Source organism: Panicum virgatum, chromosome 9N (genome assembly GCF_016808335.1).
Source record: "Panicum virgatum strain AP13 chromosome 9N, P.virgatum_v5, whole genome shotgun sequence".
Taxonomy (NCBI): domain Eukaryota; kingdom Viridiplantae; phylum Streptophyta; class Magnoliopsida; order Poales; family Poaceae; genus Panicum; species Panicum virgatum.
Genome location: NC_053153.1, coordinates 27,321,161 through 27,346,198, shown reverse-complemented (window position 1 = coordinate 27,346,198; position 25,038 = coordinate 27,321,161). Strand labels below are relative to the sequence as shown.

The following is a 25,038-nucleotide window of genomic DNA, read 5'->3' as shown; positions in this document are numbered from 1 at the left end:
TGGTTGGGATTCAAAAGCAAGGTGGGGGAGGAAAAGGCCCGAAAAGGAGAGACGCAAGCCACACGTTCGCTGTGGCCTCCACCTCGGCGGCTCGGCCTGACGGGCCTTGCTGACTCCCCTCTCGTGGCCGCACCTTGTTGCACTGCTTGTGCACAAAGCGAAACGGAAGAAAAAGACCCCCCAGAAAAGGCAAAAAAAAGGCAGCAGGAACTCCCGAACTTGCAACCAAGGTTCACCGAACCGTCGGTAACCGGTCCGGTTTGACCGGTTACCGGTCAAACCGGTCCGGCCCGGTTTCGGTTTGGTCCGGTATGAAACCGGTTCAAATTCAAAATTTAAATTTGAATTCAAAAAAATAAAAAATTCCTAAAAATACTTCAAGTTGCGACGAATCTAATGGTGTCAACTTTTCTCAAAAATGCGTTCGTTTAACATATTTTTCGGGCATTTAAAGTTAAAACAAAAAAGAAAAGGAAAAAATGAAACGGCCCGTTAAGGCCCACTTGGTAAACCGGTCAAATCGGCCGGTAAACTGGTTAAACCGGCCGGTAAACCGGTCTGTATACCGGTCTAACCGGTCGGTATACCTGTTACACATGCGATTTTAAATTTAGATTTGAATGCAAACCGGTCAAACCGACCGGTAAACTAGTCTAACCGGTCGGTATACCGGTACGAACCGGTTAAACTGAGTTTTTTGAATTCAAATTTAAATTTGACCGATTTCTACCGGTAACCGGTCAAACCGATCCGTAAACCGGAACCGGACGCCGGAGGTTAGGTCCGACCGGTCGGGAAATGAACCCCTGCGCAACGGCACGAGCTCCCGCTGGAACCGAGGTCTCCTCCGACCCGCTCCCAGAGAGAGAGAGACCAGCTTCTCCTCCGCGTCTCCCTCCCACCACACGCGCGGACTTCCGAATCAGCAGCGCACCAGGCTGGTGACGAGCGGCCGAGCTCCACTGCTGGAGCGGAGCCCCCAACCTCGCTGCGAGCTCCAATGGCGAGTTCCACCTTCCTCGTCGGCCCCGCGGTACTGCGCCCCCGCGGCGCCTCTCCACCCGCGGCCTGCGGCGGCTGCTGCCGCCGCAGTTGCTCCGCTCCGCGCGCGTCGGCTCGCGCCCCAAGCCGCCGCCGCCGCAGCCCGCCGTGCGCGCACCCGGTGAGCCGCTCTGTCCTCTCCCCCTCTCTCCGAATCGACCCTCTCGTTCACCTGAAATGCGGGGCGTTCCAGTGATCTGGCCACTACAATCAGCGCGCGGGATCACACTCCTAACGGCGCCCACGCGCCGCGGCCCGGCTCACGCCTGTGTCAATCTGATTCGCTGTGTCGGGGGGCACCTGGCGTGGTCACAATTTCACAAATCCGGGCTGATTTTTTTGGGTCGGTTGATTCGGTGCGCCTGTCTCGTGTCCCGCTGCCTGCTGCTGATCCGGTGGTTGCTTGTGCCCACTCTGTTTCTAGGTGAGGTTGCGCGTCAGTGCTGGTGCTGGGTGGCCCGTGGTGCTCAGGGGATCGAGCAGCCGGGGGCTTGAGAAGGGTTTAAGTGCTGCAGCGACGGATGCTGAAGCTTCTGGTCAAGTTGGCGATGACGACGAGGATATGGCCCGTGTCACCAATGAGGCGCTTCGCGCCACCATCCGCAAAAGCAAGGAAGTCTTGGCGAGGCACAAGATTATACTGGAGCAGGTATGATTTACTGGAGCAAATTTACATACATGTATGTATATTCCCATATTGTTTGAAGAGTGTATTAATGCAGATTTAGTTGAGATGTGATTTACAGAAGAATGTTAGATATCCGAGTCAGATTCCTTCTGTCCTTGTAGCAGCTGTTAGACCTTGCACTTTTCTATTAGAAACAGTGCTTTTGTTTTTTTTCTCGAACGGCGCAGGAGAACTGCGCGTCATTTCATTTAAGATAGAAAAAAAGGAAAGAGCACAGAGGTTAGACAACCCCTGTACTCCGTACAACTCACACAAATAGGTCGTCTCTTACAAAAGAAAACAACCCATGACCACGCCCCTAGGACCTAAGGTGCCAGGGGCATCGATCTATCAAGGAGCTCCTTGAGCTTGGATGCTCCTGCCATGTACCAAAGAACACACTCGCTAGGCACTGTCTGGAGGAGCAACTGAACACTTGGTCGAGCACCCTCTAACACACAAGCATTGTGGTGCTTCCTGATCTCCCACGTGACCAGGATGATGAGGGAGTTCAGACCCTTGCGACGATCTTTAGGCACAAATTTTATAGTTATGCTCCACCAAGCCGAAAAACTGGTCGTCGAAGTGGCAGGCCCGGCAATGACCAAATTCAGGTGCTGAGATATTAGCAACCAGCATTGCCGGTCGTCGAAGTGCTTTTGTTTTTCACACATTACATCGCACCACTTGTGGGTTTGTGCATAGTCTAGACATTTTGAGGAAGAATGTGATGGTATTGGTAATGGTGCTCCTTTTGTCAATGAGGCTATGACATGCTTTTGCTACCTTCCATATGAGCAAAAGAGTACTGCTGATGTATAGAGTCCGCCAAGGAAGGTGTCCTTTTGATATATTCTTACAGAAATCGATTAAGTTCTGTCACACTGCTAATAATTGTTTACTGTCGTCGTAGTTTTTCTGCCATTTTTGCCTGTAATCACCACCTGCTTCTTTTCAGAACTAGTGGAATGTTTGGTGATATGTTTGCTGGGAAAGTTTGCAATTAACTTTAATTAACTATTTTACTAGCTTGTTACTTGCATTGAACCTTAACCCTCTGAAATGATGCAGTGTATGCTTATGTTGTATTGTTTATTGTACTATATGATGGTTTGGATGATGATATGTCGGCAACTTATTCAGATATCGGAAAAGAAGAAGCTCATCTCAGTTCTAGCGGAAAGTTCCATTCATAATGAACAAAAACCACATAGTGGTCAGAGTGATAGTTCCTTTTCAAACCTGAATGCAGTATCAGAGGGTGAAGAGATTGACTATGGCCGTCAAACTTACTTTGCTACGCATGCACAACAATCTGAATTCGACACAACTTATGGGGAGTCCATCTATGATCAGAGTGAATACTATGGAAGTGTAGAAGATGAAGATACTGATTTTAACAGATCATTTGGTGAGGACAACTATGGCAAATATTATCAGTATGACAGTTTTCCTAGAGCTGCTCCCAGTATATATCAACCAGAAGCTGCCAATGGTATGGATCATCATTTTGTGGCACAAATAAGTGAAGCAAGCGAAAAAGACCAGTCAGTTAATGAGGGAGCGAATGGCAATCCTGCTGCTTCAGGTGACGTTGGCGTTATGAATGTCATATTGGTAGCCGCAGAGTGTGCTCCTTGGTCCAAAACAGGCAAGAACGAAATGATATAACTATATTTCTTATTTTCTTGTAAGGGTATGGTTTAAACTTAGCATGGACATTATTTGTCCAATCTGTATGCTTGTGCTGTCAGCCTACCAAATGCTGGAAAGCATAGGTGTCTGTGATGGGTGGATTGGTGTTTCATGGGTTCTGATTTGTCAAATGTATGATTTAATACACATCTCATGACATGGGACGGTAGTGATAGCTAAGAAAAGGATGCATGCTCACAAGCTGAAAATATAAAGGAACCTTAGCTGCTCAATAGCTTCGGAAAGGCTGGCGATTAAGGAAAATACCAATATCAAGGAATATCCCATTGCACATGAATCAAAATGGCACAAATGCCCTTTGTTCTCTAATTTCGGTTAGGCTAACAGGGCCGATGAATCTATCTATTATCTTCATGGACCTTGAAATCAGTATGAGGGTGAAAACCACGATTTCACCGAAGAGAGTCATTCTCCAATTTTTCACATGTTTGAAGTGTCGTTAGGTAGTCTAGTGTGAAATTGTTGTTATCTCTCTAAATATGACCGAATCGGTTGCTATTAGGCCATCCCAATTTTCATACCCAACTGTCATTTCGACTATGTAGTGGCTGCTCGGGAATCCCCATGCAACTGTGCTACAGTTTTTTAGATCAATTTTAGTGGATCACAAAGAATGTCTAGACGAAACTGTGCTACCTTTTGCCTGTTTATGCTATTTTTCTCAGTAATTTTCCTTCATACTTGGCTTATTGTGCTAGATTGACGAAGAGCACACATGCTACAGCTTACACGTTTATCTTTCCCAACCTAATAACATGTGATGCTCGTTGAGTTGTTTTTCATACATATATCTATTGCATGTTGAGTTATTGGTCCACAACTTGAGGCATGTACAATAACAACTTCTCAGAGCTGACCCTACCGTATATGATTTAAAATCTTTTTATAAATTTATCACCCACTACCCATTTCGTATGCATTTTAGCACTACATGCAGCATGAATTATGAGACTTTGCAAGATATTTATGGTGAAAACCTAGTAAGTTTCATTGCTATGAGTCTAGTAAGGAATTTGCCACCTGCTCTAATTGTTTAGTATAAGTTGTTTTGAAACCTCTACAGTTCCAATTTCGAGTGCACGCCTTTTACGATTGTTTTTAAGGGACATATGCTGGTAAAGCAGATAAAAATATACATCATGAAAAGTATATTCCAATACAAATATAATTGCATTACTTTCATGTGGTTGACCTGTAATAATTGTGTTGAAGTATAAGTGAATTGCCCACCTCTTCCTATCAGCTTAAGCTTTTGGGTTGAACTAGTCGGTGCATGCAACTCAATATGGTATCAAGGCTAGAGGTCTCTAGTTCGAATCCTAGTGGGCGCGATTAAATAAAATAATTGTAGCCGACTCCTAATTTCCACGTTTGAGGCCTGAGGGAGTCTGCACGTGAGGGGGAGTGTTGAAGTATAATTGACTTGCCCTTCCTATCAGCTTAAGCTTTTGGGTTGAACTTATTGCTGCATGCAACTCAATAAATTGTAAACATATTAGATGTTTCAAAATTGTGCCCCATGGATCCCATCCAACCTAAATTCGATTACACTCCTTAGTACTGCCTCATTCTTGAATTATGGTTTCATCCTTAGCCACATCTAGGTCATGTACTTCCCTGCTTGAGTGTTAACTTTATGCATGTTTACTACTACCATCGTGCAAAATCCTGGAGTGAATCACAACTTAAATAGTTTACCTCTTTACCTTTTCATGATCGAATCTGGCGTTTAGTGTGTCAAGATGATTGACTTTGCAGTTTGCATATCCCACTTAAGTTTTGGTGATCTGTTCAGTTTTAGAAAGGTGTAACTGCTTGACAGAGGTTTGCATAACTTATGTTCACACTTGTTGGGTCAATTACAGTTGAACAGGCTGATCTTTTAATATTTGTCTAGTTGATGTGCTTGGAACTAAAGGTTTATTTGTTGCTGTACCTATCTACTTTAATGACGCTATCTCATCCTTGATGCTTTAGTGTAACCATATACAGGTAAAGAACCATCTTTTTTTTTTTGGCAAAAAAGGGTGTGGGTTTTAGTGACCTTCCTGTTGAAGTATAAGTAAATGGACCACCTCTCCCCCATCAGCTTAAGCTTTTGGGTTGATTTGGTTGGTGCATGGAACTCAATATGGTACCAGGGCTAGAGTTCTCGAGTTCGAATCCTAGTGGGCGCGATTAAATAAAATAATTGCAGCCGACTCCTATTTCCACGTTTGAGGCCTGGCGGAGCCTGCACATGAGGGCGAGTGTTGATATAAGGGAATTGCCCACCTCTCCCCATCAGCTTAAGCTTTTGGGTTGTTTTGGTTGGTACATGCAACTCAATACTTCCCCATATGAATCCGCTACTGATTTTAATGATGTATAGCTAGTCAACCATGATCCCCCAAATTACAGATATCCTGAGTTAGTTATTTTTTTACTGTGCACATTATATCTACCTCAGATACACTTATCATTTTAGCCCCTTGCTCACTGAGAGCACAGTAACATTTTACTAATTTCCTGCAGGTGGGCTTGGGGATGTTGCTGGAGCTTTGCCCAAGGCTTTGGCTAGGAGAGGTCATCGCGTCATGGTGTGCTTTCTATTCGCTATCTTATCTCAATGTTTTTGGACATATTTAAATAAGCTCTTAATAGTTGGAAGTGCTAAAGGTTAACATGGGAAATGGGAAACAAATGATTGGCTGTAAATTTCCCAAAATCACCAATTGACCCAGATGGTGGCTGTAAAATCCTAAGTTTACATAGTTCAAAGGAATAGAACTAACAATAGAGTTTTGGGATCCCATGACATTTGTGGCCACTATATAACCCTGAGCGAATGGGCAAATCATGAGTACCCAGTGGTGATACTTATTTTCTCTATCGCCTCCTTACATAAAGTGGGTCTCCACAAAAGACTAAGATGTACTAGCAATATGTTCAGAAGAACTCATATGCTGTTGGCCTGAAATATATCAGCTAAATGCAACAGCACAAGAGTCTCTACTAATTCTATTAACTTGTTGCTGCATTGCCCCTGTAAAGAAATCCCTTCGTTATGTCCAACAGTAGAAATAAATGCTTTTGAGAAACCACTGCAATGCTAATAGGAGTCATAGTAAATTGTCACAAAAAGAACTCATGCAGTGAATCTTGGTTAGGGCCTGGTACGGAAATAACTCATGTAGTGAATTCCAAAGCAAACCTGCACCCTTGTTTTGAGGAACATCGAGCACTCTACTTTCGAAAAATATGTGTGCTATAGGTAAAATTCAGAAATGCATGATAGAATATTCCGTAGGTAGCATGGGATGATAGGTCTGTTTCTGAGTCTTTTGCGTGCAATATTAACTAAAATTTGAAAAGCCACATTGGGGGAAGGGGGGGGGGGGGGTACTCGAATACTTAATATATCATTGTTTCTTGTGGTTTTTGTAGGTAGTAGTTCCAAAGTATGGTGACTATAAGGAACCACAAGAGATAGGAGAGCCAAGGAGGTATCAAATCGCAGGGCAGGTATTTTCCTCCGCCATCATGTTGTATTAGCTTGCATATGGTTATTGATTAGGGCTCCTCTTAAAAAAATGATTTCTTTGGACAGGATATGGAGGTAAAGTATTACCATGCATACATAGATGGTGTGGATTTTGTTTTCATCGACAATCCTATCTTCCACCATGTTGAGAGTGAAATTTATGGTGGAAACCGAACTGTAAGTATCCCGCCACTTCATTTGCTGATACCTAAAGCTGAGATGAGATTTATACTATGTAGCGGTTAGTTCTTGCCTTTTTGGGTTGTCTATTATTAGCACTAAGCAGATTAACATCTATCTTCAGGACATCTTGAAACGAATGGTTTTGTTGTGCAAAGCAGCTATAGAGGTAATCTCTCTTGGTTACTACATTTGTAGTTCAAAATTAGCATCTAAGATGTCTAGTTACACAGTCAACAATCTGCTGCAAATTAAAAAAAGAACTGTATAGTTGGGAATAATGAGTTTATATGCGGACAATCTTCGAATATTTAGTTTATCTTTTGACCAGTCCTTCAGATGCATCCAGATTTTTATGACTACAAAAGAATATACCTTACCTTTATGACTTTACCATTTGCCCTGTCTGAGTGCCCCTTTTGATACAGATTTTTCCAGCTCAAATATTGCCAACGTGGGTGGCCTTCATTTAACCTTTTCATTTCTCTATCATTGTCTTCTGTGATATGCTTATAGCAAACATTATTTTAGGTTCAATGGTATGTTCCATGTGGTGGCTATTGCTATGGTGATGGAAATCTTCTGTTCATTGCAAACGATTGGCATACTGCATTACTGCCTGTTTATCTGAAGGCATACTACCGCGACAATGGTTTTATGACCTATGCCCGTTCTGTTCTTGTGATACACAACATAGCACATCAGGTAAGATTGTTTTTCGTTACTTACCTTTTGTGTCCTATGTACTGGATTTTACTTGTAGCAGTTATAGGAAATATTGCTATTACTAATATTTACTGTTAGTAATGCCTTTTTTACCCTTTTTTTTGTCCCCATTGTTGGTGGATCTTGTTGGGTTTCTCTCTAGCCTTCCCCAACTTGCTTAGCACTAAAGGCTTTATTGTTGTAGTAGTTAATAGGAAATTAGAAAATTATATACTCCATTCGAGGGGGTAGGGATGACAGTTATGTCCAGTGCGAAAGGTAGTAATGAACCCATGCAACCATGCCAGTTCCTGCTAGGCAATTTCGGCCCATGTGCCTGCATGCTATTTTCCATCTGCTATGGGCTTAACTGTGCACATGTGGATGCACATATAACTTTATAGTTGCCTCTTAACTACGCGCATGCCCTTTTGACTGCCAAATGTTATCTTAAAAGAGTGCCCAGACAGAAGGAAGATATTTAAAAATTTTACATTTGCCCACATGACAGGTATTATGCAAAGCACCCACTTTAGTTAGTTACATGAGCAGTAGTAAAGATATCAAGAGAAAAGAAGTCCACAATCATATTTAAAAAGAATCCAAGTTATGAACAAGTTACAAAGAGAAGGCCAAAAAAGGTCTAAAAAATTAAGTACCAGGAAAATTATTCTGAAGCAACAAACAACATAAATCTATTAAGGGTATAATGGTAATATCCTAGTATCTAGGGTTTGGGGGTCTCCTCTTGTACTATATATGTTGCCCTTTGGGCCTCTATCAATACATACGGACAGTTCAGTTCTCCATACTCTCCACCTCCGTAGCATGGAATCAGAGCTCCAGGTTTCTTAGATCCGGTCCGCCACCCTCGATTCACCGCTGCGCTGCCCCTGGGAGCATCGATCTTGCTCCTGGGGGCAGCATCTCCTTCAATCCCCAAACCCATTTTCTTTTTTTTTAGTAGAGTCGTCGCAGCAGCAGCAGCAGCAGCCACCACTCCATTCGCCGCCCGCAGTCGTCGAATCGTCATCGATCCGCTCGCGGGAGGGGAGCAGCAGCCCCTCCCCCTCATGGATCCGTCGCCGCCGTCCTCTGCCCGTCGCCCCTGCGTCCTCCTCGCGCCGCCAGTTGCGGCCGTTCTCCCGTCGCGGATCCGGCGGCTGGAGGTGGCCGCCATCTTCATCCGGCCTCCACCCGTCGCGGATCTGCCGTCCCCTTCCCTCCTGCGCCGCCGTCGCGGCCCCTCCATCGCCGCCCGTCGCGGCCTCCCCGCGGGAGCGGCCCGTCACCCGTTGCAGCTCGTCCTCATCCGCGCCCATCGCGCGGAGCCCGTCCGCCGCGCCCGTCGCGCGGCCGCTGTCCGCTTCGTCCGCGCCTGGCCGTCGCCGAGCCGTCCGTTCGTCCGCCGGCTCTCCTCCGCCCGTTCATCCTCGTCTCCGCCTGTCGCGGATCCATCGGCGCGCGGCGGCCCGTCCTCATCTCCGCCCGTCGCGGAGGCCGTCCAGCGCCGCCATCTGCTCCGTCGCGCCGCCCGTCGTCGTCGGTCCGCCCGTTGTGGACGTACTTCTGCTGCCCGCCTGGGTCTTCTTCCTAGCCTCCCGTTGGGGCCTCTGCAGTGCAGACAGGGGGTGCGGGTGCAGCTGTGCTGCTCTGTTCTGCTCTGCTCATATATGAACTGCTCTGTTCTGCTACTGGCTGCTACTGGTTGGTCTTGTTTCCTGCTGGTTGGGCTGCCTCTCGTGGCTTGCTGGTTCAATTGACATATACATCAGTCCTTTGTTGCTCTTAGTGCAAGGCTCCACCGTCTCCTTTTGCTTGTTGATTGCTGCTGCTTAAGTGCTTATAGTGTTAAGGCCAATTTCCTAAATTTCATTGCATCACTGTCAATCCATCCATCTTTTGCTTGTGCTTGCTGCTTGCTGCTGCCTATCCATAGTATATTGTCATATATTTTTGCTGTTTTGAGGCAAAGTGCCTTTTGCTCCTGCTATATAGCATCTGTCCTGCAGCTAGTATCTACTATATTGTGTCATATTTCCATCAGTTTCCATCCAAATCAGCTGCTAGCATTGGTGTCATTTGCATCAACATCAATCCAAGTCCAATTGCATATCTTCAGTTCGTCAATGCCGTGCGTGCCTACATCCTAGTTGCCAAATTCAGCCATCATTTTCTTTTTCGGATTTGCCATGATGTGTGGCAACCCATCTTCGTCGTCGTGGTTGATGCATCTTTGCCATTTGGCCTTTTCGTAGCCTTCTTGCTATATTTCATCACCAAGTGGCCTTCTTAGTCATCAACACGATAGTACCACAGCATGCCGTCTTGCAGATGTGGTTTATCTCTATTCTCATTTGGCTCGATTTGGCACATCACTAATCTCGTCGGTCGCTCAGTTCAAAGTCTCCAAAGCAAGGTTCATGTTGAAGAGTCGACATACTGGTTTGTGAAGACTCGGGCTATTTGCTGAAGTACGGTTGTGAAGGCAATACCCTCTTGTGGAGGAGATCATCTACATCGACATGTTCAAGAGTTGCACGCTTCGACGACATCTTTCATTTCGGACTTTGGATGTATCATTTTCATGTTTATGTTGAGTCTAGTGCTTAGTATCAACTCTCCAAATGCAACGTCATTGCATTCACGTTGCATTTGAGAGGGGGTATTAAGGGTATAATGGTAATATCCTAGTATCTAGGGTTTGGGGGTCTCCTCTTGTACTATATATGTTGCCCTTTGGGCCTCTATCAATACATACGGACAGTTCAGTTCTCCATACTCTCCACCTCCGTAACAAAATCATGTAACAAAGCCCCTATCTGCTGCAAGTCCTTGTGATGATCCCTCAAGACATTTGAGGCTGGCCTCTCTGATTAGAAAGTTTGTCTAGAATACCATATTTGAACTGGGGATTTGCTGAGAGGCCTTAAAGTGTAGAAGCTTCTTTGATGTTGGTCTGGAACCCTGGGGGAGGCATTGAGTGGTTGGAAGGCAGCAGGAAAGAGGCAACCAATGAAGGTGTCAAGGCAGGTGAGTGGCTGGAGCCAAGAGAGTGGGGATACACCTTGCCTGGATTTGTGTGTAGTGAGGTGGAGAGAGGAAAAGAGAGGAAAAGTGAGGAAAGGTGCCTGAATTATGAATTTTGTTGCCTAGAGTAGGGATTGTATGTATTGGACTGGATTCATATTGTAAGAGAGAGGATAGGAGAGAATAATAGCTTATCTTCCTCCAAACACTAGAAGGGTGGGATATATAGATCCTATACATGTGCCTCTAGATGGGCCTCTGTACAAGGGCTCAATATACTCCCAACACCCCCCCGCAGTCTGAACTACCGGCGCAGCGGTGTTCAAGACTGGACAATAAGAAAGCTAACACCACCCGCAGTCTGAACAACCGACACAGCGGTGTTCAAGACTGGACAAGAAGAGAGTACAACAGGGTACAAAGGGCAAATACCCCCCCCCCCGCAGCCACAACTAGCCATCGGCTACGTTGAGGCTGGATCGAAACTCCGAGAAGGTCGAGGAGGGCAGCCCCTTGGTGAAGATGTCAGCAAACTGGGAGGTAGTCGGGACATGGAGTACCCGAACATCGCCGATCGCGACTCTGTCGCGCACGAAGTGTAGGTCGATCTCCACGTGCTTCGTCCGCTGATGCTGGACGGGGTTGGTGGAGAGATACACGGCGCTGACGTTGTCGCAGTAGATGAGAGTGCTCTTGGCGAGCGGGCTGTGGAGCTCCGCCAAGAGCTCTCGTAGCCAGGACGCCTCCGCCACGCCGTTAACGACAGCCCGGTACTCCGCCTCGGCACTGGAGCGGGAGACAACCGGCTGCCGCTTGGACGACCAGGAGACTAGGTTGCCGCCTAGGAAGACGGCGTAGCCGGAAGTGGAGCGACGAGTGTCCGGGCAGCCAGCCCAGTCAGCGTCGGTGTAAACCACCAGCTCAGCAGAGGACGAGCGGTGAAGCACCAGGCCGAGGTCCACAGTGCCACGGACGTACCGGAGGAGACGCTTCAGCGCAGCAAGGTGTGACTCCCGGGGATCATGCATATGGAGACAGACCTGCTGGACAGCGTAGGTGAGGTCCGGCCTGGTGAAGGTGAGGTACTGCAACGCGCCGGCCAGACTCCTGTAGACCGTAGGATCAGCCACCGGATCACCCAGATCAGCAGACAGCTTCGCCTGAGTGTCGACAGGAGTGGAGCAGGGCTTGCAATCAGTCATCCCAACCCGCTCCAGGATATCAAGAGCGTACTGCCGCTGGTGAAGGAGAAGACCAGACGGGCGAGGCTCAACAGTGACACCCAAGAAGTGGTGGAGCTGACCAAGATCCTTCATAGCGAACTCCTGCTGCAGAGAGGAGATGACACTCTGAAGCAACTGCGGACTGGAGGCTGTGAGCACAATGTCATCGACATAGAGCAGTAGATATGCAGCCTCATCCCCACGGCGAAAGACGAAGAGAGACGTGTCAGACTTGGTCTCGGTGAATCCCAATGTCAGCAAGAACGTGGCGAACCGAGAGTATCAAGCCCGAGGAGCCTGCTTCAGTCCATAGAGAGACTTGTTGAGCCGGCAGACCATATCTGGGCGACTCGAGTCCACAAATCCTGCTGGCTGAGAGCAGTAGACAGTCTCTGACAGAGTGTCGTGAAGAAACGCATTCTTCACGTCCAGCTGGTGCACAGGCCAAGAGCGCGAGAGCGCAAGCGAAAGGACCGTGCGCACCGTAGCGGGCTTCACGACTGGGCTGAAGGTCTCATCATAATCAACACCAGGACGCTGAGTGAACCCCCGGAGAACCCAGCGAGCCTTGTAGCGCTCCAGTGTGCCATTAGCCCGACGCTTGTGCGTCCATATCCACTTGCCAGTCCCCACATTGCAACCAGACGGACGCGGCACGAGGTCCCACGTCTGGTTGGCAAGAAGAGCCGCGTACTCCTCTTCCATCACACGATGCCAGCGAGGATCCGCCAAGGCGTCGCGGACAGAGGAGGGTACCGGAGAGACCCGCGGCTCTCCCTCGGTGACGGAGAGTCGCGGCCTGAGACGCCATCCGCCGAGTCACAATGGGATGGATATGCCGAGGATCCCGATGGATGACTGGCGGGTGGTACACCTCTGGCTCGGCTCGAGAGGGAGCCGGAGGAGGCGGCGTCGGCGACGGCTCCGGTGTAGTCGTCGCAGGAGCCTCTGGAGTAGGAGGCGGCGCCGGTGTCGGCGCCGAACGACGCCGGTACACCTGCACCGGCTGAGCGTACCGCGCAGGTGCAGGGGAAGGCATCGGGGCCGTGCGTGGCGCAGCAGGAGACACCGGGGCCGCGCGTGGCGCAGCAGGAGACACCGGTTCCGCGTGTGGCACGATCGGAGCTCCGAGGGCCGCGCGTGGCGCGACTGTGGGCACGGGGGCCGTGCTCGGCGCAGCAGGGATCACCGGAAACGGCGCCGGTGTACTGGGAAAACCTGCAGGGAAAGTACAGACAGGAAAAGGTGGCTGAACCACCGGGTCAGTCGGAAACAGAGACTCCAGCTCGGGGTCAGAAGTTGTGGAGGAGGTGGAGTAGGGGAAATCCGACTCGTCAAAGACGACGTGTCGGGAGATCAGGACGCGGCGAGAGGTGAGGTCAAAGCATCGGTACCCCTTGTGGTCAGGGGAGTAACCAAGGAATACACAACGAGTCGAGCGGGGCGCCAGCTTGTGAGGAGCAGTGGCGGAGGTGTTAGGGTAACACGCACACCCGAAGACCCGAAGGTGGTCGTAGCGAGGAGGGGTACCGAAAAGAGCGTGGTGTGGAGTAGGAGCAGGAGAAGCAGTGGACGGAAGACGGTTGAGCAAGTAGGTGGCGGTGTGGAGACTCTCAGCACAGAAGCGCGGAGGCAGAGAGGCCTGGATCAGAAGGGTGCGCACGACGTCGTTCGTCGTGCGAATCATCCGCTCAGCCTTGCCGTTCTGAGGAGAGGTATACAGACAAGACATACGCAGCTGAACACTCCGAGAGAGGAAGAAAGAACGGGAGGTGGAGTTGTCGAACTCCCGCCCGTTGTCACACTGGACGGCCTTAACGGTGAGGCTGAACTGAGTGGACACCCAGGCAAAGAGGTGGAGGAGGGTGGGGAAGGTCTCAGACTTGGCGCGCAAAGGAAACGTCCAAGAGTAGTGCGAGAAGTCATCGACCACCACCAGATAGTACTTATAACCAGAAAGGCTAAGTACATGAGAGGTCCACAGGTCACAGTGAACAAGGTCAAATGCATTCGCCGCATGCGAAGAAGAAGAAAAAGGGAGCCGAACATGACGACCGAACTGGCACGCATGGCAGAGGGGCTCAGCAGGAGCCCTAGTACCAGGAACATCGGCACTATGACTGAGCTGAGCCAGAACGTTGCGGCCAGGGTGACCAAGACGGCGGTGCCAGGTGGTGGAAGACGGCGTCGCGGCAAAAGCGGCAGACCAAGACGGCCAGGGCGAAGAAGGCGAGAGTGGTGCAGCGGAAGAAGGAAGGCGAAGGGTGTAAAGGGGCCACGTGTTGTCACACCGGAGTAGCGGACGCCGGGAGGCCGAATCCTTTACAGTGAGGCCAGAAGAATCAAACTCGATGGAACAAGAATTGTCAGCTGTAAACTGACGAATGGAAAGAAGGTTATGAACCATCTGAGGAGCCACAAGGACATTGGGAAGACGAAAAGAGCCAGGAGCAGAACCCACGGCGGTGACAGGAAGGCAAGACCCATCACCAACCATGATGGAAGAAGGACAAGAGGGGTGTGGGGGTCGGACAGAAGAGAGGATACCTGCATGTGGAGTGGTGTGGAAGGAGGCACCCGAGTCGGCGATCCACTCGGTGCTGACGGCTGCGTCCGCCCCGTGGCGCTGAAGGACGGCGCCGGTGCGGCCTGGTCCCACCCCCCAAGCCAGGTCGGCTGCTGGCCGGGTGGAGCGGGCGGGAGCCAGAACGGCGCGAACAGAGGGGCAACAGTGGCGAGCCTGGCTGCCGGCCGGGGCTGAGGACGAGGGCCCACCCCCTGCGCGGCGGGCGCGACGACCTGGGCTTGCGCGACGGGCGCGACGGCCTGCGCAGCGGCGAGGGAGGCAGCAGCCCGCGTGGGGTCCCTGTGCGCGACGGCCTGCGCGGCGTGCGCGGCAGGCGCAACGGCCTGCGCGGCGTGCACGGCAGCGAGGGAGGCGGCGGCCCGCGCGGCCTGCGCGGCGGGCGCGACGGCGGCCACAAAGGCGGCGGCGTGCGTGGCGCGGCCCGCGCCCTGGAGCAGAAGAGGTGCCTGGGCGGCGGCCTGGAATAGAGGAGCGGCGGCAGAGGCTGTGGATCCAGCGCCAGGGGGCAGCGCGTGGCCAGCGGAGGCACACGCGCCTTGGGGCCACGTCACGCCGTGAACAGAGGCGGCGGCGGCGGTCCAGGGTGCGGCGGCGGCAGGCAACGGCCGCGCCGCGGGGGGCATCCCGGGCGCAGGCCAAGGAAGGAAGGAGGGAGTAGCAGCGCCGTGGGCGGCTTGGGCGGTGGCCGCGGCCCTGGCAGCGGCTGCAGCGGCGGTCCCCGCGCCAGCCGTGGCGGCGGCAGCGGCGAGTGGCTGCTGCAGCAGTCCCATGGCCCCGACGGCCCCCACGCCATGGGCCCCCGCGCTCCTGCCCGCAGTGGCGGCAGCAGGGGCGGCAGTCGCTGGGGCGGTGGGGGAGGCTGCATCAGCGCTCGGACGGGCCGGGGGCGTGGCCTGGGCGGCCCGGGCGGCGGCAGGCAACACGGCGACGACAGCCGCGGCGGCTTCGGCGCTCCCTCCAGCAGCCACAACCGCGGCGCGTGCCGCGTCTGCGGCACCCACGGTGGCCACAGGAGGCAGTGGCGGCCCGTGGGGAGGTGGGGAAGATGGGCCAGGGGGCGGCGGCCCGTTGGGTCCCGGCCCAGGAAGGGGCGGCCCATCAGGCGCGCCCCTAGCAGCCTGGGCAGCCCCCTCCGCGCCCTCATACGCGCAGGGCGGTGTCCGCCAGAGGCGCAGGGCAGAGGAGCGCGCGGCCAGGAGGTTGGCGTTCAGGGGCGCGGCAGGGAAGGGCGCGGCGGCGACCAAGGGCGCGGCGATGGCGACCTCGGCGGTGCGAGGAGCAGCGGCGCCAGCGGCCTCCGCGCCCCCCGCGGCGGCGGCGGTGGCCGGATATGGCGCGGGCGGACGGCCCCCCGCTGGCCCAGAGGCAGCAGCAGCCTCGGCGGCCGCCGCAGCCCTTGTGCCGGCGGCCGCGACCCCCGCGCGCGCTAGCAGCGGCGACAGCGGCTGCGGGGTCGGGCAGCGGCGACAGGGCCGCAAGAACGGCGGTGGGAGTGGGCTGCGTCGGCCGGATTTGCGGCCAGGAGGTCGGCGCAGTCGGAGCAGAGGAAGAGGGCATGGAAGAGTGGGGAGGGAAGGAGGAGAAAGGGGGCGGCGGCGCCGGCCACCGGCCGGCCATGGCGGCGGCGGCGGCGGCTACAGAAGCCGCGCCCAGGAAACCCTAGCCCGCAGCAGGTTCTAGTGCCCGGCGTAGCCCGCAGCAGGTCTCAGCACACGAGAGGCGCAGGGGAAATCGCGCAGCGGAAATGCGTGGCCGGGTGGGTTCGAACCCGGGACCTCGGCTCTGATACCATGTAAGAGAGAGGATAGGAGAGAATAATAGCTTATCTTCCTCCAAACCCTAGAAGGGTGGGATATATAGATCCTATACATGGGCCTCTAGATGGGCCTCTATACAAGGGCTCAATATACTCCAACACATATGTCAGGTTAATACATAGGTGAATGAGTGATGGGCATGGGTGGGGGTGGAACATTCCCATGCTTACCTGTCAGGTGAGACCTTGTGGTCATGAATGCACCTGTTGGCGTAAAAACAAGAACATACGATTGCAGTAAAAAAAAACATATGGGTAAATAGGCAAAACTTGATATCCCTAACTTCAAATTCTATACAATGAATCTAGTAAGGTACACAATTACTGTTAGAAGCTCAATTCTAACTCTCATTGAGCTGAGAGGATGACAATGAACTTGGGGCAATTTTCTGGGTTTTTTTTCATTCACAAACTCAAAGCCATACCATCCAACGGGAGGGGTGGCCACACATATATACAGCCAGCCAAGGGGCTGCTAACTGCCTAGTCTAAGATGCTCCTGCTGTCCTAGAAAAGTAGATGCTAACTGCTGCTGTCCTACTAACTGCAGCTGTCCTAGCAAACTGAAAAACAGTCCAAGATGCTGTCCTCTAGGGGCAGCACAAACCCACTGCGTGCTGCAGCAAAAAGGAGATGCTGCAGCCCCACAAAGACCAAGAGTACAAGACTTATTCCCTTCATTCTCCCCCTAAGCCTTGTGCGTCGTCTTGTGGGAAAGTTGGACCATCCCGGTCCTGGAGCAAAGCTCAAGGAACTTGATCCTCCCAAGGGGCTTGGTGAGCAGATCCGCAAGCTGATCCTTGGTGTTGATGTAGCTCGCCTTGATGCTTCCTTCCTCCAAGCAGCCTCGGATGAAGTGATACCTCACCCGGATGTGCTTGCTCCGTTCGTGGAAAACGGGGTTCTTCGCCAAGGCCAGAGCGGACTTGCTGTCCACCCTGAGCTCCACTGCTCCAGTGTCTCTGCCGAGTAGATCACCAAGCAGTCGAGCGAGCCAGAGCGCCTGAGTCGACGCGGTGGAGGCCGCTATGTACTCGGCCTCGCAGCTGGACAAGGCCACCACCTGTTGCTTGACCGACTGCCAGCTAACGAGGCACTCGCCGAGGAAGAAGAGGATCCCGCTCGTACTCTTGCTGGTGTCGATGTCGCCGGCGTGGTTGCTGTCGCTGTACCCAACGAAGTGTGCCGCCCCAGGGCACCTCGGGTAGTGGAGACCGTGGTCGAGAGTCCCCGCAACATAGCGGATGATCCTCTTCACGGCCTGCTGGTGCTCTGTCGTCGGTCGCTGCATGAACCGACTGACGTAGCCGACGGAGAACGCCAAGTCCGGCCGTGTGTGGGCGAGGTAGCGGAGGCTCCCCACAAGACGCCGGTACTGAGTAGCGTCCACCTCCTCCGCCGTGCTGTCACGGCTCAGCTTCAGCCTCTCCATCGGAGTGAGAGCTGGGTTGCAGTCGGTGAGCCCAGCGAGCTCGACGACGCGCTTGGCGTAGGCGGTCTGTCGAAGTGTGATCCCGGAGTCGTCCTGGTGCACCTCGATCCCCAGGTAGAAGGAGAGAGGCCCCAGGTCGCTCATCTGGAAGGTGGCCTTCATCTCCTCCTTGAACGCCGCCACCTCCGCATCCTTGGTGCCGGTGATCACCAAGTCGTCGACGTAGACACCCACCAGCAGGGCATTTCCGCCATTGCCCCGCCGGTAGATGGCCGCCTCGTGCGGGCTTTGCTCGAAGCCCATCCCCTTGAGCGTGGAGTCCAGCTTGGCGTTCCACGCCCTCGGGGCCTGCCGCAAGCCATAGAGGGCCTTGCGCAGACGTAGCACCTTACCCTCCTTGCCGGGGATCGCAAACCCCGGCGGCTGGTGCACGTAGACCTCCTCCTTCAAGTCGCCGTTGAGAAATGCCGACTTGACGTCCATGTGATGGACACGCCAGCCCTCCTGGGCAGCTAGCGCAAGGAGGAGTCGCACGGACTCCATCCGTGCCACGGGAGCGAAGGCATCGTCAAAGTCGACTCCCTCCTGCTGCATGAAACCTCGTGCCACCAGGCGAGCCTTGTGCTTGACGACGGTGCCGGCCTCATCCCTCTTCAGCTTGAACACCCACTTAAGGGTGATCGCGCGGTGACCGCGAGGGAGGTCAGCAAGCTCCCAAGTGCGGTTCTTCTCAACCGCGTCCATCTCCGACTGCATCGCGGCACGCCATGCCGCGTGTCCCTCAGCCTCTGCGAAAGACCGAGGCTCGCCGTCGTCGCACGCGAGGTGCAACTGCGCCTCCAGGTCGTGAGGCACCAGTCCCGGCACCGGCTGATCACCGAGAAGGTCCTCCATCGTACGGTACCGCAACGGCTCGCCGTCGTGGTACGCGTCGACGCGCTCCTCGTCGTGAGAGAGCGGAGTAGCGAACTCCACCGGACTGTGCTCAGCACGAGCAGGTGTCGAAGTAGACGTGCCCAGAGGAGTGGCTATCGGTACTGGAGTGCGCGGCGTCGCCGGCTGTGGTGATGCAGCCGAGGAACTCGGCGCAGCCGGAGTCGTAGCTGAAGGGCGTGGTGCCGCCGGTGTGGCGGGCGCCGGAGTCGGTGGAGGCTCGGGGACCGGGGTAGGCACGCTCGGCGAAGAAGAGCTGCCTACTCCCCCAGCTCTCTCGAAGTGGACGTACTCGACGGTGAAGTCGTCGTACGTCGGAGCCGAGCCGTCGTCCACCGCCTTGTCCCACGCCCATCCTCGCCCTTCGTCGAACACAATGTCGCGCGTTGTGCGCACACGCTGTGTCTCCGGGTCGAGAATGCGGTAGGCCTTCGAACCCTCCGCGTAGCCGATGAACACTCCCGGAGTGCTCCTGTCGTCGAGCTTGCCGATGTGGCCAAGCTCCTTGGTGAACGCGAGGCAGCCGAAGACCCTCAGATGGGAGACCGCCGGCTTGCGCCCGTGCCAAGCCTCATACGGCGTCATGCCGTCGAGCGCCTTGGTGGGCGAGCGGTTGAGGATGTAGACGGCCGTCACCACCGCCTCTCCCCAGTACAAGGCCGGCACCACCCTCTGCTTGAGGAGGGCCCGAGCCATCCCCACAACTGTCTGGTTGCGCCGCTCGACGACGCCGTTCTGCTGCAGGCTGTACGGTGCGGAGTAGTGGCGCTGGATGCCCTCATCCGCGCAGTACGCCGCGAACTCGGCCGCCGTGAACTCGCCGCCGTTGTCGGTGCGCAGCACGCGCAACTTGCGGCCGCTCTCCGCCTCCGCAGCAGCCTGAGTATGCCTGATGGCGTCCGCAGCCTCTCCCTTGCTGCCGAGGATCATCACCCACATGAAGCGGGAGAGGTCGTCGACGAGCAGCAGGAAGTAGCGCCGTCCTCCTGGTGTGACCGGTGTCACCGGGCCACACAAGTCCCCGTGTACGAGGTCGAGCCGCTCCCTGGCTCGGAAGCTCGCCTGCTGGGGGAAGGAGTGTCGCCTCTGCTTTGTCAGTACGCAGACGTCGCAGAGCTGCTCCACGTGGTCGAGGCTCGGGAGGTCTCGCACCATCTCCTTGGCGCTGAGCCGCTTCAGGGCCTCAAAGTGAAGGTGCCCAAAGCGCTCGTGCCACTGCCACGCCTCGTCGTCCCTGCGAGCTGCAAGACAAAGAGGCTGGGCCACCCCAACGTGGAGGATGTAGAGGCGGTTCTTCCTTCGAACCACCCTGGCGAGAAGCTGGCGACGGTAGTCCCAGATGCGGAGGACCCCGCTGTCGATCACCACGCGGGAGCCGCTCTCATCGAGCTGCCCAAGGCTGACGATGGAGTTCCGCAGCGCCGGGATGTAGTAGACTCCGGTGAGCATCCGGTGCTCTTCGGACTTGGCGGTGAAGATCACGGAGCTCACGCCCTTGATCTCCACGGCGGAGGAGTCCCCGAACTTGACGGAGCCACCTACGTCGACGTCCAGGTCGGAGAAGAACTCCCGCCGCCCGGTCATGTGGTGCGTGGCGCCGGAGTCGAGGTATCAGCCGTCGACCCTGTCGTCGTTGGAGCCGTTGCCGAGGAGGACTCGGGCACGCGGCTCGTCGAGGTGGAGTAGAGTGGTGGCAGGCGGTGCCGCCGGATGCGGCTCCATGTCCCCGTGGAGGAGGAACAGAGCCGGCTCGTCATCCGGCTGGGCCTCTGCGACGTGGGCTTGGCCCCCACGCCTCCGCTGCGGGCAGTCCTTGGCCCAGTAGTTGCGGCAGGCGTCGTCTCGTGCCGCCTTGGGCCTATCGGCGGCGCCGCCCTGAGCATCTCCGCGGGCACCACCCTCGGCGCGCCCTCGTGCCCCGGCTTGGGCACCTCCGCGCCCCTTTCGCGGCTTGCCGCGCTTGCGGCCACCAGTCGAGGAAGAGGGCTCCCCCCTCCTCCTGTCACCGCGCCGGGCCTCCCACTGCTCCTGAGTGAGGTGGAGCTTCCCACCGATGGAGATGCCTCCCGAGGCTGTGGCTCGTCGCTGTCGACGATCTTGAGGCGACCTATCGCTTCCTCGATCGTCATGGTGGAGAGGTCCAGCAGAGACTCGATCGAGCGAGCGGTCTGCCTGTACCTCTCGGGGACGCAGCGGAAGAGCTTCTCGACATCTCTCTCCTCGTCGTAGGTGTCGTCGCCGAACTGCACCATCTTCTGCAGCAGAGTGTTGAGACGGAGAGCGAAGTCATCAACATCCTCACCTGGCTTGAAGGCCAGGTTCTCCCACTCCTTGCGAAGTGCCTGCAGAGTGGTCTTGCGGGCTCGATCGCTGCCGATGCGTGCCGCAGCGATGGAGTCCCGGCCTCCTTGGCAGTTCGCTTCTTGGAAAGCGTGAACTGCATCTCGGGCGGGGCTGCTGCGATGAGAGCATTTAGCGCCCGTCGATCCTCATCGTAGTCGACGTCGCCGTACCGGACTGCCTCCCACATATGCCGCACCTGGAGCTTCACCTCCATGACCGCGGCCCACTCGACGTAGTTGGTCTTGGTGAGGGTGGGCCACCCACCGCCGGGACCGACGTCCCTGACCACCGCCTGGAAGCCGTGGTAGCCGGGGGCGCCGCCGCGCGCGCCCCAGCCAGGAGTGCCGCCGCCGCCCTGCGCGCCGCCTCTTGGGCCGCCGCCGCCGGCCTGCGCGCCACCTCCTGGGCCGCCGCCGCCGGCCTGCGCGCCACCGCCAGGGGCGCGGCCGCCAGCTTGTGCGCCGCCGCTGCCCTGCGCGCCGCCGCCAGGAGCGCGGCCGTCAGCCTGCGGGCCGTCGCCGGGCGCGTGAGCCACCAGGTCACCGCCGCGGGGCGCGCGGGCCACCAGGTTGCCGCCGCCGGGCGCACCGGCGTCCAGGCCGGCACCGTGGGGGTGGGCTGCTGCCCACCGCACAGTCCGCTCCCGTGCCCTCTCCCTCGTCAACTCCTCAAGGTCCATGTCGGCGGTGGTGTCGCCGGCGATGGAGCCGCTGAGGCTGCCGCGCAAGGTCTCAACTTCAACCTCCGCCGCACGCGCTGCATCTTCCGCCTCCTCTGCTTCCACCTCCGTGGCCGCTGCCAGCTCCGCTGCAGCCAGTCTAGCCGCCCTCGCCGCTGCTGCAGCGGCTTGAGCCGCCGCTCGCCTGCGTTCCTCTGCCGCGGCGAGCTCGGCGTCTCGCTGACGCCGTGCGCTCGAGGCGACCGAGCGCTGAGACGGTGCGTCGGACATGGCGCGCCTCCAAGGGGCTGCTGTGTGGAGAAGAGGAAGGGAAAGGGGAAGCAGCCGGTGGTGCAGCTGCTACTGCTGCAGCGGCTGGTGGTGGTGGTTGGGCTGGGCTGCTACAAGCTCTTGGGAAGGGGAGGAGCAAGAGATATCCAACCTACAGGAAAGTACGGCTCGGATACCAGTTGTTAGAAGCTCAATTCTAACTCTCATTGAGCTGAGAGGATGACAATGAACTTGGGGCAATTTTTTGGGGTTTTCTTCATTCACAAACTCAAAGCCATACCATCCAACGGGAGGGGTGGCCACACATATATACAGCCAGCCAAGGGGCTGCTAACTGCCTAGTCTAAGATGCTCCTGCTGTCCTAGAAAAGTAGATGCTAACTGCTGCTGTCCTACTAACTGCAGCTGTCCTACTAACTGCTGCTGTCCTAGCAAACTGAAAAACAGTCCAAGATGCTGTCCTCTAGGGGCAGCACAAACCCACTGCGTGCTGCAGCAAAAAGGAGATGCTGCAGCCCCACAAAGACCAAGAGTACAAGACTTATTCCCTTCAATTACTTCCTGCACTTCATATGAAATATTCAAGTGGACTTTATTTCTACATAGGTGAACCATATGACAATTAGAGCCTTCTGATGCGTCATAATTCATGAAAATCATGGTAGACATTAATACGTGAAAAATGGACATGATGATTATCATGGTCAGATAGGAATTCTAGGAAATAGGTAGTGCCTTGCATACTTGCAGTTTTGCACCAAGAAATAATGGGATATTCTAGAATGCCTGAACAAAATATGGTTGCAACCCCAGCTAAACATGCATAACAAAACTTGTAGTTGTAGAGATCCAGAAAAATAGTATTATTTTCAACAGGATTGTGAAATTATTGAGTGGTTCATGTCGTCACTGTTCAGATACTTTTACAGACAACTTATATTTTGCTGTCCTCTATATTTACCTTAATCCCATATTTCAATTCTGGATTAACACTGTCCATAGTAGTTGCTATGCTCTATAACCTGTTTATGTTAGCGCTGATGTTATTACTCTATAAATATTTTATCCATTCGGATGACTCCAATTGTAATAATTATCTCACTATGCTATCTGTTCATGAGTTAATTTCAATTTCTCGTTCTAGGGTCGTGGCCCAATAGATGACTTCAATTACCTGGATTTGCCAGGTCATTATATGGATCAATTCAAACTCTATGACCCATTTGGAGGTGATCATCTAAACATTTTTGCAGCTGGTATTAAAGCTGCTGACCGTTTGCTTACTGTTAGCCATGGGTATGCATGGGAGCTTAAAACACCTGATGGCGGTTGGGGCCTTCATAGCATCATTGGTGAAAATGATTGGAAATTCCAGGGTATTGTAAATGGTGTTGATACAACAGATTGGAATCCCAGGCATGATGTCCACCTACAATCTGATGGGTACACCAACTATTCTTTAGAAACGGTTCAGACAGGCAAAACACAATGTAAGGAAGCATTGCAGAAAGAGCTTGGCCTCCCAGTTCGTGGTGATGTTCCTGTCATTGCTTTCATAGGGCGGTTAGACCATCAGAAAGGTGTAGACCTGATCGCAGAAGCAATGCCGTGGATTGCTGGCCAAGATGTACAGTTAATTATGCTGGGTACTGGAAGACAAGACCTTGAAGATACCTTGAGGCGACTCGAGAGCCAGCATTATGACAGGGTTAGGGGCTGGGTCGGTTTTTCTGTCCAGTTGGCTCATCGTATGACTGCAGGGGCTGATATACTGTTAATGCCATCAAGGTTTGAGCCTTGTGGGCTGAACCAGCTATATGCCATGATGTACGGCACTATCCCGGTGGTTCATGCGGTTGGAGGTCTCCGAGACACAGTCCAGCATTATAATCCCTATGAGGAGGTTGGAGTTGGTTGGACTTTTGAAAAGGCAGAGGCAAACAGAATGATTGACGCACTAGGGCACTGCCTGAACACATACAGAAATTACAGGAGCAGTTGGGAAGGCATCCAAAGGAGAGGAATGATGCAAGATCTAAGCTGGGACAATGCTGCTAAACTCTATGAGGAAGTTCTCGTTGCTGCCAAGTATCAGTGGTGAAGTGATGACCGCTGAGCTGTCCAGGAAGCTGTTGATAGTTCAACCCATTCGCAAACCAGAAGGGCATTTTTCACTTCGCAGCCACCGAATGGTTCGATTCTATTGGTGCTTCACGCAGCTGTCTGCATGCCTCATCCTGAAATTTCCATGGCAGTGTGAGTTGCACAGCTAAAATTGTTGTTGCGAGATTCTAAATCGCATCGAAGGCAAATTCTGGGTCTATACCTCCTGGACGAACGCAGTGAAGGAAGCTTTTCCTGGAATGAGGCAAGTGAATGAGAGAACAGGTTAAGTGGTGCGCAGTGTGCACCATGCGTTTTTTATTTTTATTTTTAAGTGGCTTTTAGTTTTACCTGTCTGGTGGGATGAGCTCAGTGAGATGCTTTCGTACAGGGGAGTAGCAGAGGAGAGAAAATACTGCTTCGTTTCTCAGATAGTTCGTTGTATTTCTAATTAGGTTGCTTTTGTTCAGTTCTTCGATTTTTTCGTGCATACTGTAGATGATTTAGTGCCCCCAAAATTGTCGGGATGAGATGAAAAAAAGTTGCGATAATAAAATCTCGATCTCTATTTCTAAAGCAAGCAATGTTTTCTTGGTCTGTCAATCGAAATTCTAATCGGAACATGATATGGACAAATTAATCGGAATCTATTTGGAACTAAGACAAATCAATCGGAACGGACAATCAATACCTCATGCTAGTACGGTTTGTACACGGAGGACTCGAAGCGTGGTACGTGCAACTATGCTAATAAAACTAAAGAGCATTGCAAATTCATAATTTTGCTATC

At 53.6% G+C, this 25,038-nt stretch overlaps 1 protein-coding gene across 2 annotated transcripts; it reads left to right on the top strand.

Moving 5' to 3' along the window:
- The first annotated feature begins 836 nt into the window (after positions 1-836).
- LOC120687948 (soluble starch synthase 2-1, chloroplastic/amyloplastic-like) lies at positions 837-24,828 on the top strand. Of its 2 annotated transcripts, none has more exons than XM_039970046.1 (9): positions 837-1,162; positions 1,466-1,690; positions 2,852-3,359; positions 5,939-6,003; positions 6,851-6,928; positions 7,014-7,124; positions 7,252-7,296; positions 7,659-7,832; positions 23,290-24,828. In XM_039970046.1, exons 1-9 carry the CDS (start codon positions 1,001-1,003, stop codon positions 24,244-24,246), a joined length of 2,325 nt encoding a protein of 774 aa, XP_039825980.1. In that variant the 5' UTR covers positions 837-1,000; the 3' UTR covers positions 24,247-24,828. The 2 variants fall into 2 exon arrangements, with proteins under 2 accessions (XP_039825980.1, XP_039825979.1); XM_039970045.1 differs by having other exon boundaries at positions 846-1,162; positions 2,780-3,359.
- Positions 24,829-25,038: the final 210 nt, after the last annotated feature.